This window comes from Eucyclogobius newberryi, unplaced genomic scaffold, assembly GCF_026437365.1.
Source record: "Eucyclogobius newberryi isolate DKJ021-1_F unplaced genomic scaffold, fEucNew1.0.hap1 SCAF_16, whole genome shotgun sequence".
Taxonomy (NCBI): domain Eukaryota; kingdom Metazoa; phylum Chordata; class Actinopteri; order Gobiiformes; family Gobiidae; genus Eucyclogobius; species Eucyclogobius newberryi.
The window spans coordinates 20500149-20515657 of record NW_027315790.1 but is presented as its reverse complement, the minus strand read 5'-3'; the positions used below and the strand labels follow the sequence as shown (position 1 = coordinate 20515657).

The 15509-nt window shown below is 40.9% G+C and overlaps 3 protein-coding genes across 3 annotated transcripts in view; 1 reads left to right on the top strand and 2 right to left on the bottom strand.

Moving 5' to 3' along the window:
• Positions 1-15509, top strand: part of LOC140361946 (probable 2-ketogluconate reductase) — a 111935-nt gene that overhangs the window by 1666 nt on the left and 94760 nt on the right. The gene's annotated exons all lie outside the window — the stretch shown is intronic.
• On the bottom strand, positions 6609-9165 carry sf3b4 (splicing factor 3b, subunit 4). The gene is made up of 6 exons (XM_072447847.1): positions 9059-9165; positions 8414-8542; positions 7784-8326; positions 7524-7655; positions 7245-7400; positions 6609-6916 (listed from the first exon to the last, which is right to left on the bottom strand). The coding sequence occupies exons 1-6, from the start codon at positions 9090-9092 to the stop codon at positions 6765-6767; spliced, it is 1146 nt and encodes a 381-aa protein (XP_072303948.1). The 5' UTR covers positions 9093-9165; the 3' UTR covers positions 6609-6764.
• Positions 9195-14947, bottom strand: lix1l (limb and CNS expressed 1 like). Its single transcript, XM_072447848.1, has 6 exons — positions 14574-14947; positions 12588-12751; positions 11917-12057; positions 11738-11833; positions 11513-11590; positions 9195-10858 (listed from the first exon to the last, which is right to left on the bottom strand). Exons 1-6 carry the CDS (start codon positions 14923-14925, stop codon positions 10607-10609), a joined length of 1083 nt encoding a protein of 360 aa, XP_072303949.1. The 5' UTR covers positions 14926-14947; the 3' UTR covers positions 9195-10606.

Here is a 15509-nt window from a genome sequence, read left to right as displayed (position 1 = left end):
TTCATGCGTTTGTAAAGATATTTTGATCATTTATCAGACTAAAGTCTCTGCTCCACTTGACTGATCTTTGGCTGTATCTTGCATTGGCACAGAATGTTACATTTAGAAAGCGTTCCCTCGACACCAACATTTGTATTATCATGTTTACTTTCTACTTCTTTGCATTACAGTATAGACCAATCAAATATTTAAAGGAATCAATTACAGTTTCAAGAAATAATCTGTTTTGTTCTTGTACTGTGGGAGGGAGCCTCGGGGGCAGTAAGGACACAAAATAACATGTCACTTGATGTTTTTTGGGCAGAGGCAAAGTGAGAGACATTGGGCCAAGTTATTTTTTTTACCTCGTTCCCAAAAACAAACACTGACAGCTCCAAAAACTGGAGGCAGGTGTCGGTCTGCAGCCAAATAATCCAACCACCAAACCAATCAAACTGCAACACCGACAGGGAAGTGATTTCAATACATATAAAGGCTTGATACTCCATAACGGTTTAGATTTATTATAGACTGTAATGTAATTTTCAACTAGTTCTGATATAGATCAAAACTACTCTCAAATGATTCAAAAAAACCTTTCCCAGTGTGTCCTTTTTTGTTATACGAGTATCCATTTTCAACTCTTGAATCTGCTTTTAACCATCAAAATCCTCAAAGGCAGTCATTAATAATCCAGGGCTAAAACAGGGCATTATCCTCTTCTAAACCTCTGGCACTACAGTTATTATTGCAATGGTAAAGATTTAATGTCCTGCTTCACACTGTGGATTTTCTAATTCTGCTATAAATGTTGTTCCCTAAAGCGTCTATCACATGATGATAAAGAATCCACTAACAATGCTAATTATGAGCACTTGTGGCTATAGTTAATAATAAATAAATTGTAAATAATTGATTACGGCTTAATGGCTGGTGCCTGTAGAAAATCAAACCAGTAGGGACAGTTTGGGTATAACAGTTGTTTTGCCTCATACTGTTTCCTGTTTGTCTGTATCAAACGGCAAACTATTTCAAAAGCGCATCATGAAATAAACTTAAAAACAAAATGGTCTTATTCCTAAATCACATTGACAAGATGGAATGAGCTCTTCTTGATGGTAGCTGTATATTACATACTATACTACCATCAGTATCAGGTAGTAGAGGGAGTAGACTAACATCATCATCATTAATATTGGTTTCCACAATGGCTTATGGGAACACAAATATTTTATGGTTAAGTCTTATCGGCAAGGCTTTTTTCCAGCTGGATTCCAGTCTAACCACAGTCGCAGTGATTTTCTGCACCATTACCGGAGCAACAGTGTGCAAAATGGGCTGTTTAAAACCCCATGAAAAAAAGAGCATCAAGAACATGTTTTTTACACTAATTGATGCCTTCTTTATGTAGGCAATTACAGGCAATTAGCTAATGTTAATCGATGTTTTGATCAAAATATGAAGCACTCTTGGGAGCAGCAGTAAATAAACTACAAACTCCTAATCTCAAACCAAAAAATAATGGAAAGACAGTATATAACTGCACTTTTGAATAAAGCATGAACAAAGACCCAATTCATAATGAACAAAGAGTTTATTAAGAATGATTCATGCCTATTAATTACTGAATTAATACTTTAACTCATAACCCTGTGGAAGCGGGGAAGCGGAAGCCTGGAAATGTCTAGGTAAGCAATTTGTTCATTATGAAATAGATCTTTGTTCATGCTTTATTACAACTAATTAAGGTGTACTTATTATAATGTGGTATCAAAACAACAATCTTGTGACACATTTCTTGCTCTGCTGACACCTATTGGTTGAAATTAGTATTGTAGGCAATATCTCGCAATGACAGAGTTATGTGTCGACTTTTGCAAACATGAAGTAAGATAGGAGAGGAGTTTTGTTAAGAGTTGTTTTTGTTTTCGTTCATAAGAGTTCTATTAAGAGTGTGTTTTGAAACTTCCTATAATCTGTCCTTTCCTCCTGTTGTACTGTGTTGTAACAACGAAATTTCCCCTTGTGTGGATATTAAAGGATTATCTTATCTTAAGTTAGTAATTGGTTAAAGGCGAACAAGCGTCCGGCAGCTGTTTGTTCCCATGGAGATGTTATTTCCTGCATTAAACCGATATATTTTGCATATTCAATTGTTTTTTTTATTGCTTTAAAAAACATGCTTCCACAAATTTGACTGTCGAGATAGAAAAGTTTAATGTCATACCATGGAACATTGTGGGCAAAGCTCTTTTCTAAGCTAATCAACTAAGAAATGCATTTAGGGATGGTTCAAAACACAATAGCTTTCTCTCTAAACAGAAATTATTTTGCGTTTCGTCATTCTCAATGCTCATTTGATATTAAAGTATACAGTGGTGGCGAGACTGTAGTGCGTAAATGGACTTATTGGCGTGAAGATGCATTGGCCCTGGGTTTGGTCAGCGGAGGCAAAAGACCAGCACTTTAACCACAGCCCGAGCTCTGAGAGGGTTGTAATCACTTTGCTTGACTCTCGAACACATGCATCAAGTGCTGCCCCGGAATAAAGTAGTTTCAACACAGAAATGTTAAGAGAAGGGAAAACAATAGGCTAACCAAACTCTTTACACGCCTCGCTGGACCTCTGTCTGTGTGGGTGGCCATAAAAAGCAGCAGCAGCAATATAATGTAAAATCCTCACATTTTGAACATGCTTAGAAAGACTAGAGGAGGAGCCTATTCAGTTTTGTTTTCTGAGCATGCAAGGTGAGGCATCGATTGAAAAGGTCAGTGATCTCATGGGGAATGTAATCTCAAGCCGTGGGCTGGCAGTTAAACCCAAGGGACAATATTCACATATATTAATAAAACATTTCTAGTTTTGGTTACCTAGAAACACAAAATAGTGGTCCAACATGGGGCCAGGGAGGTTGTATAGAAAAACAATTGGATCTACTGTATGAATGGCACTTCCGTATACGCTATTGAGCTAAGGCCTAGATTTTTTTGAGGAAATGATATAGGGTAGGTCAAGTTCCCTAATACACAGACCAGTGGCAATCTACATGTCATTTTTTTAGTGGATGGTCCGCTTTTTTCTAAGGAGATTCTATTGCATTGTCTGTTATTTATTGTTCCACAATATGACATCAAAACTTTCAGTCTTGAATTCATTAAAAATATACATTAGGCATAATTAGGCATTAGGCATAATTAGGCATACCTTGAAAAACATTAATTCTTACTGTGAGCAAGGCAGCCTTGTGGAGTCACCTGCCAGTTTAATGCTATAGTGTAACTTTCTAGGCAAAGCAATAACACTTCAAAGGAAGCAAGCAGGTGACAACCAAAGACATGCATGTGTTAGGTAAAATTGGCAACTCTAAATTGGCCCAATGGACAGGTGTTGAAAATTAGCATATTCTGCTATAACACTTAAAACATTGCATCTGGTTCGTCCAATGTAAATGCTATGTCCTTAAATAAATAAATACATACATAAACCCTCCACCAGAAAAGTAACATAATGCACCTTTAAAATATGACTGAATACAATAGTAATGATTTACTATTTACATTCAAACCGTGACTCGAAAGTGAATACAAACTAATCGAGGACTGATGCCCATAATACCTCCTCAACAGGTGAATGTACTGACTGGCAGGCCAATAACTGTGAAAGATTGAAGAAGGGACCTTTTTTCTTTGTCCCTGTTGTCAAGTTGACAAGCTGTGGCCAGCCTCAGCCACCTCAGCCGCCTCAGCAGCCTCAGCTTCAGCAGCCTGAGGCTGAAGCCCCTTCTTCAGCCTCAGCTTCTTCAGCCTCAGCAGCCTCAGCCTCAGCCTCAGCTGCTTCAGCAGCCTCAGCCTCAGCTTCAGCAGCTTCAGCAGCCTCAGCCTCAGCTTCAGCAGCCTCAGCAGCTTCAGCAGCCTCAGCCTCAGCTTCAGCAGCTTCAGCAGCCTCAGCCTCAGCTTCAGCAGCCTCAGCAGCTTCAGCAGCTTCAGCAGCCTCAGCATCAGCAGCCTGAGGCTGAAGCTCCTTCTTCAGCCTCAGCTTCTTCAGCCTCAGCTTCAGCAGCTTCAGCAGCCTCAGCAGCTTCAGCAGCTTCAGCAGCCTCAGCTTCAGCAGCCTGAGGCTGAAGCCCCTTCTTCAGCCCCTTCTTCAGCTTCAGCAGCTTCATCAGCCTCAACTTCATCAGCCTCAACTTCATCAGCCTCAGCTTCAGCAGCTTCAGCAGCTTCAGCAGCTTCAGCAACCTCAGCAGCCTCAGCTTCAGCAACCTCAGCAGCCTCAGCTTCAGCAGCTTCAGCAGCTTCAGCAGCCTCAGCTTCAGCAGCTTCAGCAGCCTCAGCAGCCTCAGCTTCAGCAGCTTCAGCAGCTTCAGCAGCTTCAGCAGCCTCAGCTTCAGCAGCTTCAGCAGCTTCAGCAGCCTCAGCTTCAGCAGCCTCAGCTTCAGCAGCTTCAGCAGCCTTAGCATTCTCAACAGCCTCAGCCTCAGCAGCCTCAGCAGCCTCAGCAGCCTCAGCAGCCTCAGCAGCCTCAGCAGCCTCAGCAGCCGCACGCAGCGCTGTCAGAGCAGGCCTCGGGATGCGCGCGGGGGGAGCACAGAGAGGGATGAAGAATTCACTGTAATTTTGAACCGCCAAGGCCAGAAGCAGCTCATTTGTAATGCCTCCTTCCTCTGTCCTGTCTCATTTCCCCGTTAAAAATCAATCAGCATCGCTTTACCACTTTCGGTTTTGTTCCGAGGCCAAGAAAGACAGAGATCACATCAGCAGGCCACTATAAAAAGCATGGAGATTCCAATCTGCCAAGTATCGCGATGATAAATCTTAACACCTGAAGATATACGTCGTCAAACAAACACAGTTCTACTATACACTTCCACAGCGAGGGAGAACCATCTGACTCCTGAATATTTACAAAAACGCATTAAATACTATCTTTAGTGGCTGCAAAGGGCTGATTCACAATTTTAAGAGACTATAAGGCCTAACAGGCCAATTTACGATGTCTAAAAATAATCCCGGATTTAAAAACACAAATCTATTGCAAATCCAAGGCGATTATAAGACGATTGTCTGCCATGATATCATTCAGAGCAATCTCGCTCAGTGCCAGCAACCTGTCACGATGTGTATTGGATTACAGGCCATCGTGTCCTAATCTTGTCTTAATGGCAGAGAAAAACACGCCCATTGCCTTTTCTACGTCCCTGACATCTTCATTCACAAAATATGTAAAAAATAAACTGAAACATGTCAATCTTACCGTTCCACCGCGCTCCGTGTTCCCCGTAGCCCGGAGATGAGATGGAGAGGACAGGGAGGAGGATGGCGAGGAGGATGGCTGTGTCTGTGACTCGAGTGCTGCTGCTGCTGCTGCTGCTGCTGCTGCTGCTGCTGCTGCTGCTGGTGATGATGATGATGATGCTGCGCGGTTTGGAGGAAGGAGAGAGAAGCCCACGCCATCCACACACACTCACTCAGCGATGCACAGGGGCCCCATCCCCCACGCCTCCCTCCAAGCGCACGACCACAGCAACGCCTTCAGTATTTGCGAATGAATGAACGGGTATTTTTGACGCATGTACTTTACGCACTTCACATGAGCTGCGTTTATTAACTTAGGCTAATAACAGGTTTGCGTCAGTTACAGAATGAATATTTCAGATACGGGAGCTATCACGCATGCGCAAGGAAACACCTCTCAAACTTCCATCTGCCTTTTACAAATTACTCTCTGGCGATGAAGCGCGCGATGGTGAAATATATTGCGCAAGCACGTGTAACAACACCTGACTCCTGTTGCTATGCCGACCACTTGCCATCCTCCATTGGTTTCTCTGCATCACCCTGGAACGTGAGGCATTTTGACAAGATGCGTCATGACGTCACCCACTATTAGGCGACAGTTCGTGTTGTTGTGTAACTGGGCCGGACTCGTGGACATGTATGTGCCTAACAAACATTGTCTGAAATGATCAAAGGCCAATTATGCACTTCTAATGTGATTTGAAGTGTGAATTTGTTGTCCAGCATGTAACAATGCAATATGATATAAGTGTTGTTTTTTTTTTTATGTCATCATGCATTTACTCATTGGCTTCATATGTTAAAGTTCCCAGTCTGGTGAACAAGATATAGACTTGGACAGCAAGGTGATTAAATTGTAAATGGATCCGTCCATCTTCAAGTCAATCTTTGATTGAACTCTAAGCCTTTAGTCTTTGTGTTTATATCACCCAAGAATAGCAAGCTTTTACAGTGGTTTTAGTACCTGGTTGTGGCCAGAAAGTTGTCACTCACTCACTGATTAGTCAGCCGATGTCGATACTGTACTGTCCATTTGTTCTGGCCCAAAAGCTTTATTTTGCAGCTCAGTTTTAGAATGAAATGGGTAGACATTTGACAAAAAAATAATTTAGCCGGGAGGCCAACTCACACAACCAAAATAATAGAGTAGAATTAATAGAAAAAGATGTGACTTGGAACCTTTTAAATGCATTTATATTCACCTAAAATATTTGTGCTTCATTTGTTTTTCTTTAAGATACGCATTATTAATATTGTGAGTTTCCGTGGCAAGTTATGATGTTACCCTCTCCTGCATTATTACTTCAAATAACATATTGAACATTACTATATTTTGTACTAAAAGTTTTATTCTCCAAACATCCATCCTCTGTACAGTGACCAGAAATACAAACAATTAAATTATTCACGGTTACAAAACAGAAGCCTAAAAGGTTTTTTGTTATGGTAAAAAAAATAAAAATGTGAACGTTGCAGTTTTTGAAGGATTATGGGGGCATTGGAGCTCTCATGGGGGGGCCAGTGGGCGGTCTAGGCGGCATTGGTGGTCCTCTCTGGAACCCGAAAGGTGGAGGCCGAGGTGGACCAGTGGCGTACCCAGGAGGAGGCATCGGGGGCGGAGGTCCTCTCATTGTTGGCACTGAACGACATTATTAAGAAGTATTTATTTTAAATGTACTTTTGCCAATTTCACAAGCTTAATTTCTTTTAAAAAAATAAGCTCCAACACAACAGTCACTATTAAGCTCAATACACATTTGCACATTATACCCAGTCAGACCTCATCACAAAAGTTCTTACTTCATATGCCCAAAACTGTTTTTTGTCATAATAACCCTCCTAATGTCAACTGTATTGGGTTCAGGAAGGAAAATGGTCGATAAGTGGATTAATTTGGTAAATAAAGTCTTTAAAATGGAAGGAATTATCATGAAGATAAAGTTGATGAATATATGTATATTTCTTACCCATGGGGGGTCCGTATGCTCTGGGTGGTACGCCCATTGGGGGAGGGGGCATGCTGGGAGGGGGAGGAGCTCGGGGCTGACTTGATCCAGGGGGGGCCGGAGGTGGAGGTACCATCCCAGGAGGGGCCGGAGGATGCATTGACATCTGAGCCATCCCTGGAAATAAGAAAACAAGTTACAAAATATATTAGGAAGGTTTGAATGTAGAGTTTAGAAAAAACATCAGAGTGTCCCGGTTTATTCAGGGATAAGATAAGGTCTGTAAGGTAAGGCATTTACCTGGATGCATTCCAGCAGGAGGATAATGCGGAGGGCCACCCTGTCCTGCTGCATTTGGGGGCATTCCCATCGAGGGGATCGCTGGAGGCATTGACCCTGGAGGAGGAACTGGAGGGAAAGAAGGAGGCATACCTGTGCAAGACGTAAACCTGTTATTGTACATTTAAAGCAAGGTAAATAGGACAGAACTAAAATAAATGTGAGACTACTATATTTGGCTATCACATGGTTAGGGTTCATCCATCTAATCTTAGTCTTACCAGGCATACCCATCCCAGCACCAAGGGTAGTCAGGACGGGCGTAGGGACAGAAGGTGGCGGTGGAGCATCTGCGAAAAGCTGGTGAGGCCGGTCTGCCTGGGACAGAGGGTTCTGCGCAGCCAGGAGCCTTTCTGCTGCTGACCCATGACGCTCCCCCTTTGAATCTTTCTTAAAGGCGTAGGACACTGTGATTGGTCTGTTGCAAAGATACTGGCCATTCATAGCTTCAATAGCAGCATCTGAAGCGTCAAAGCTCGCATAGTTGATGAAGGCGTATCCCTTGGAGTTGCCCGTGTCTGGGTCCCGCATGATTTTTGGAGTCTGAAGGATCACTCCGAAAGCACTGAATGTGTCATAAAGCAGTTTCTCATCGATTTCTGGATCCAGATTGCCAATGAAGATGTTTGCTCCAACATCCAGGTTTTTATTGTGTGCCGAAGCTTTGTTGACTCTTATAGGTTTTCCATAAAGCTTGATCATATTCATAATCTTTATAGCGTAGTCAGCATCTTCTTCACTTAGAAACTCTACAAACCCATAGCCTGTATAAAGAGAGCGAGAAACGTTACAACTGTAAATAAACACAATAGAAATTTCTTCACGGTACTAGATCTTGTAACATTGCAAACCTTGGTGTTGGCCTGTGACTCTGTCTTTGGGCATGTGTGTGTTGACCACTGGACCGGCCTGAAGGAAAAGCTCCCACAGTAAAGGTTCAGACACCTTCTCATCCAGGCCACCGACATACACAGTGGCATCTGTTGGAGTAAAGAACATAAAACATAAAACATCTTCAATGACACGGGATTAGCAAAGTTTCAGTGTTTGGGTAATGTGTGGAATGTGCATGTATGCATCAGCGTTGAATCCACAGTATGACACCAACTGAGAGTTACTAGCGCGTCTCCTCATTCATAAATCTAGCGTTAGCTTAGGCTAAGTTTAACTTTAGGTATGAGAAAACCGGGTAGCCGATTCTCATTCATACAATGTTAGTTTGATGGGATAATGTTTTAGTAACTATACCAGATATTTGTTGTTAGTTTTGGCGAGGAAACAAATGGACACTTGCGAACAACTGACTTTACACCACGACTGAACGCATAAAAGAAGCTAGCATCACAAGCAGCATGAGGCATTTTCATGTGATAAACCTGGCTATCTTAATCGAAACTGTAACTGATTCATTTTTTGCCATCCTCAAAACAAGGGACGGTAAATACAATAACCCACCACACAATTATAACTTTTTAAATATCAAAGTAACATCATACCTTGATTTCTTTCTGATATTGGTCCCGCTGCCATGTTGAATGGACAACGAAGCTACAGCGAACTGAAAACCCCACCTTTTCCGTCACAGCCCGGAAGTAAAAACTTTCCCCCGAAAACTCCAAAATAAAATAACTATGATTTGACTCAAACTTTTCATTACATTTTACACACACGAAAATATTAGATTGGACATTGCGTTCAATTACTTCTGTATTTATTGCATTTTAATTATATTAAAATTATTCACAAGAGATACAAATTGTTTGTATAAAATACAAATTATTATGGCTTTGAAAAACACAAAATTAACACTTAATTAATACAACAAAAAGAACATAACATGCATAGTAAAATGAAACGTGGATAGTAAAACAATTGAAGTGGCCACAAAAACTGAGATCAGTAAGAAAGAGCTTGTAGTTTGTAATAAAGAAAATACACCTGGTAAGAAGTAAGAACACTCAAGGCAGTATGTTTACCCTCGTTAAGAGGTGCTGACAAATCATTTTGGCTTAAAAAAGTATTGAATTTATTTTAAAATCCTTTTAAGATCCTTCAATAAACACAACATAATGAATAATGTGTAATCACTGCAATAGTGTGACAACTTTAAGCAACAGTTTGGTATGACAGCTAAAAAAACAAATTCAACAGAATAATTTTAGGTTACAAAAGGCATGTGTAGCACCATTACACTTATGAGATAAGTAAACTGTTAATAAATCTTTCCTTATATTTGAATAACAAAATTACTGCTCAAAAAGAAGTAATCGCTGGTTTTATACTTTATGGTAATGATGAACTAATTTTCTTTTCAGTATTGAGTTCTGTAGGTCCATTGTACAATAATATACAAATGATACATTCGGCTGTTGTCGTATAGGTCAGTTTATAAGCTACTTCTTCACACATACTAAACCTGAGCGACTGACAATACCAATTCTTTCATGACATTTTGAGACCCAAATGCCTTTCTGCTTTAAAGGTGAGAAATTCTTGGAAACCTTAAATTCCGGCTTCATGGAATAAATCAAAAGGTCCATATGTTCCCTGTAAAATAAAGGTTTTGTTGGACTCTATGTCAAATGTGTAGAAACCCTCATATAAAAAGTTGTTAAAGGTAGTTTTTCAAAAAGCTGCCTTTTAGCCACTAGGCACAAATAGGTAATTGCTAAAACAGCTAATTCTTGACAATGTGCATAATGTGATAAAGGCTGGATTACCTGGTTTGTAGTAGCTACCAGTTATGTAATGGCCAATAATGTAATAATTTGTTCTAGGAATGTTTTTTTTTCATGTCAGACATTAATTTGCTACTACATTTTTCCTGTAATGTAGCCAATCATGAAATATTATGGAAATCTCTCATAAGTAAAAACTATAAACTACAGAGCAGTAAAAGCGCTGCTGGCTTAATAACTCTTAAAATGACCACAGTTATTACATTTTTGGCAGGTATCACATTATTGGCAAGTGCTACCACAAGAGGCTTCTTTGTTGTGCTCAGGAATCCGAGAAAGTGAAGGCATGTCTCTCTTTATGTGTGTTTAGTGTGAGGGTAATGTAGCTGTGTTGGCTGCATTGAGCTGCCCCACTGCCAGCATCAGGATGTCTTTTTTCTCTTTGTGGAATCGTAGCTCTCGCCCTGCCAGCCGCGCCTCCTCCAGCTCTCGCTCCGTGGAGGCCAGCTCTTGGGCGATGGTCCCTGCCACGCACTGCTCGCGGTTCACCCAGTCCGCCGCCATCTGAGTGCGCATGTCATCGTCCAGGGCACGATGGGAATAATGAGCCAGCACTTCCTGCAAAAAAGAGGAAATCCAAGTCAGAGTGTGATAAAAGTGTTTCCTCCAAGAGATGGATCAAAAATAATTGTCCATATACTGTAAAACAATAAGAGCATAAATTAGCCAGGAAGGTTAAGAAGAAAGCAAATAATTATATATTGTTTCAGTTTGGTTCTGGCCAAAGATGAATTAAACATACATTTACTAATCTAATTTGGAAGTGTATTTTTTCATCTTCCATTGTTTCTTTCTATCTTTAAAAGAAAAATAGACAACCCCAGTTAACCCCAAATAGCAAATAATAGCAAATAACAATAAAGATTAAATATATATAGGTTTAAATAAAATCAGACCCAAACTAAATTTTACTAGATGTTTTATCTTATTTCTATTCAAGGAATCTATTAATGCACTAGGTAAATGGTGAGATTAAATGGCTATTTATCTTGAGTTGTTACTACATATATTTATTCTTAGCTGTTCTTGTACTTTCCAACTCTGAAATTAAGCCAGGTTAAATGACAGCAATCCCAAAATAAACCAACCCGTGCACGTTGTAGATTTGATCTGGTTCAGCCATATTTCAGGATTAACCAAGACTATAACAGGACTAAAACTAAGACAGCAATAAAACTGACTAAGCTTGACTAAATCTGGTGTGTTTCGTACCTGGCGAGAACACTGCCTCTCTCTCATGGCTTTCAGGCTCCCGTTCCAGTGCAGCAGCTGGAAAACAGTCATCAGCTCCTGAAACAAACAAGACGTCAAGATAAGATACACAGTGAAACGCTCGTGACCTGATTTCTTTTTGTCGGATAAACAAGCCACATGAACTGTATCCAGCTGCTGTGGCATATCTAATTTAATTACACTGGGAAAACGTGACATTTTTACCTGAAACTCCAGCATTGACTTTCCTTTGTTGGACTCGAGCATGAAGCGAAACGCGCCGATGCCAGTGTTTGGGTTGTCTGCTTCCTCTCGGTTTCCCTGTAAATGAATAATAGTACTGTCCTTTATTTATTTAACATTGGTTTAACCTCAGAACAAGCATAAAAATACAGCTGACTTACATTAAATGGCGCCAGTGCTTCACCTACGCTCTTCTCAATGAACTCGTCGGTGATGCGGCGAGATGGGTGTTCATTGAAGACCGAGTTCATGAGAGCGATTTTGGCCGCGCTGCGTCGAGCCTCTGCTTTAGTCGGACAGAACTGTGAAAAATCAGGGTCAGGCTTTTATTAGTTACTCATGAACTGCTGTATTCACACACAGAGTGATTGGAAAACATTTATTTCAGTTACTTTATGAAACATGGGAGTATATTTTATTTTTTTACCACACTGACCACATTTAAAAATCTGTATAACAAAAGTCTTATCATTAAACCTAATAAACAAACATGTTGGTGTTAGCATGTAGGGGTAAAAAATATTGACAAAAATGGTCAGGGTCAACCCAACACCAATGTCTTTAAACTTATCATTTTAGATTTGTATCAGACAGTTGTGAAAGTCAAAAGAATAATTACAGAAGTGCAGAGCAATCACTTTACACCATTATTTGAACATTTACAATATTTTTCTTTTTTCTTTTTAATCAGCTCTTTTTGTAATATACTCAAATTTCACATTTTGCATATCTTAAAAACAACATCAACGATATATTTTAATTTGGATATATTGCCTATTGATCTATTTGCGTGCCTATACAAAACACTGAAAAATGTTTGTAAATGTTGGACCTGGAAGCTCCCGAAGCAGCTGCCCCCGGGGAGGCTGACGTAGCAGACGTACGGAGGACAGTTTGACGGGACCATCTCGTACACCACCAGGGCCCCGTTCCTCAGGTCGGCCCCTCTGCTCAGCTTCATCTGCCAAAACTCCTGCAGCGCCTCCACCACGTTCACTGAGACACAAATGACCTTTATAACACCATCGATCAAATATTACAGTTATAGTCAGCAACTTTTCTCCTTCCAAACACATGGAAAGTGTTGGAAGAGGGTCTCGCGGCGGATGCCAGGGGATTTTCCTGCCGACTAAACACTTAAGTGCCTCATGCTTGGAGGAAATTCTGCATCATCTCTAAGGGGCCGTTTAAAGAACTCTCCCAGCCGTGCACTGTACATACATGAAGCTACATTCCCACAAACCAGCAGCGAAAGAACAACAATGAAAAACAGAGAAATTCGAGTAAGTCAATCAAGTGAGTCATAAATGATTACTTGGATTCAAGCCTGGCAAGAGAACTCCTGTTTTCAAAGTCGCAGCTCCCACTGGGCTAGAACTGTTTGATTTAAGATCCGGGCTCGTACACAAAGTCTGGGGAGTCCTCTGTCAATGGCAGCTATGAAGCCACAACAGAGAGATCTTTTGTTGACAACTTGGAAAGTGAGCTGAGAAAACCCTGTACATAGACATTTGGTTTTATTTGCAGTTCCCATTTCATAGTGTCAGAGCAAAGACAATGCACTGGTTCTGCTTTGGCCAGATCTGGATTCAACCTCATATTCAATTGTTTTAGTTTTTTCAATTATGCCAAAAAACACTTTTCTCACAAAGATAATTTCCCAAAAAGTTTTAGTTTGTACTTCAGCCAACTAAATATTTACACAGTACTTCAACAGTTAGTTCAGTGTTTATTTTCACATCATGATATATGATGTAACTAAGATTGAGACTTTTTGAGTGTTTGGACTAAACGGCTCTAGGGAAGTTATTTTTACCAGGGGCTGTGATAAGATACTAGAGCATTGTCAACTTTCCGTGCCATTTCCTGACTGTTAAATAAGGAAAGGAGCAGAAAATATGGGGATCATTAATGTATGACACTTCATCCATCAAAGAAGCACACACTCTGTGCCAGTCAAAAACATGAAATAATAAATGAAGAAGTTGTGTTGTTCACTGGGTATAAACATATTTCTGCATTTCTTGGAAGTTAGCAGAGTGTTTTGAGTAAATGGTTTGAAGCATCTTACATAAATCTAAGTTTTAATAACAAAATATGTGTGCTTGGATATCGGCCAGAACAAATATTGATGTAATTACACATCAGTAATCAAAGCAAACAAAACATATGGCGCTTAGTAGAGACTTAACATCAGTGTCAATGTTGAAGCTATTCATTAGCTTAATTGGGGACAGAGCTGATTGTAGCAAGGGACCAATCTTTTAGAAATAAATCCTATTAGCCTCAAATGCACTATTAAATCCAGAGTGTTAAACTTTAAGTAAGGATTTCACAATTTGTTGCTTGTGGCTGCAGACGTATTACATGTTAAAGCCACAACAAACAGCAGTACTAATGTCTTTATTGACAATATGTCTTAAAATGCAGAAAATAAAAACAATATAATGATGAAACATTTGGATTGTCATAGCAATTAACACTTTGAAACCAATTATTATATTATTATTTATTAGTAAACTTGCAGTCAAGATAAAAACGAATAAACCTACTTCTCTGCCAAATGTGGCTGAGCTTAAACTTTTTACTAATGTTTAAAAGTAATTCATCTTAAAGAAAAGCAGCATAACAGACCATCCTTCTCTTGGCGTGAATGTAGACGCTCTTTCTTTTGTTAATTGCCTTACAAACAATTAACCATGTGTCTGAGGAAACTAAATCCTGCAAAACCAATGTGGTGTTTGACCCTCTGACCTCCAACAAAAAAGTCTCACCTCCTCCATAACACAAACCCCCAAACGCATCCTGTTGTCTTTACCTCTGCCGTAGCCCTGCGTGTGTTTGGCGAAGCTCCGGACCACGGCCTCCACCGCCTCCTTCAGCACCGCGGGGTTCGCTCCCGGGTTACAGTGTCCGCCGACCCCCAGGCCCCCGCCTCCCAGCCCGGTGCCGAAGCCCATCCCGCCGTACAGGCTGTGCAGCTGCAGAGGCGGCGGCGGCGGCGGAGGCCCCGAGGAGAGGCACAGCGAGGCGGGGGACTGGAGCAGCGGGGCGACGGGCACCGTGACTCCGGGCCGCAGCGACGAGCGAAGGGTCCCGGTGTTTGTCAGCCCGGAACCGAAGCCGATCCCGGGCTGCAGTCTCTGGTGGCGGAGCGTGTTGGACTCCATTGTTGTGTTTTTTTCGCGGAGCCCTGGGTGTTTTGAGAGTGAACGCCGAGGTGTTGAGGTGTAACGGTGTCTTTGAGGCTGATGGAGCGGGTCTTCTGCAGCTTTTGTCGGTCACGGAGGGAGTCAGCGTCTATCCGGTGTTCATTGTGCACATAACGGAGCAGCGCTCTGTCTGTCAGAGGGGCCTTCAGGGACACTGGGAAAACTGACAATCCGTGAAAAAGAGTCTTAAAAATGTGATGCCATGTGAGAATAAAGGCTTTTAAATCATTATAATATTTTTGAGTGCCTCATTTGAGCTCATTCATTCATTCATTCACATGTTCGAGACTGGTCCATGCACTGAAGAGCACCAAAAGGACAGTTTAACAATAATAATATAACAATTTCAAGTTGCACTGCTGCCTTTTTAAATTGCATTTGACAATTCATGATCAGGCATATATAATTACATTGATATTAAGGTGTCATTGTATATTGTTTAGAGACACTCAATTCAACATGATCAAAAAAGTGACCTATTTATATTTGCACAAGGAGATTCTTGGGAGTCTTATCTTGTGCTGGGGACATTTTACATGATT

Bases quoted from the DNA above. Each gene is read 5' to 3' on its own strand.
- lix1l (XM_072447848.1), bottom strand. From the start codon at position 14,925: ATGGAGTCCAACACGCTCCGCCACCAGAGACTGCAGCCCGGGATCGGC. The intron at 12,058-12,587 runs GTCCAACATTTA...GATTTTTCACAG, and splicing joins GCTGCTTCGGGAGCTTCCAG to TTCTGTCCGACTAAAGCAGA. The intron at 11,834-11,916 runs GTAAGTCAGCTG...ATTCATTTACAG, and splicing joins AAGCACTGGCGCCATTTAAT to GGAAACCGAGAGGAAGCAGA.
- sf3b4 (XM_072447847.1), bottom strand. From the start codon at position 9,092: ATGGCAGCGGGACCAATATCAGAAAGAAATCAAG. The intron at 8,543-9,058 runs GTATGATGTTAC...TTACTCCAACAG, and splicing joins AATATCAGAAAGAAATCAAG to ATGCCACTGTGTATGTCGGT. The intron at 8,327-8,413 runs GTTTGCAATGTT...CTCTTTATACAG, and splicing joins AGTCACAGGCCAACACCAAG to GCTATGGGTTTGTAGAGTTT.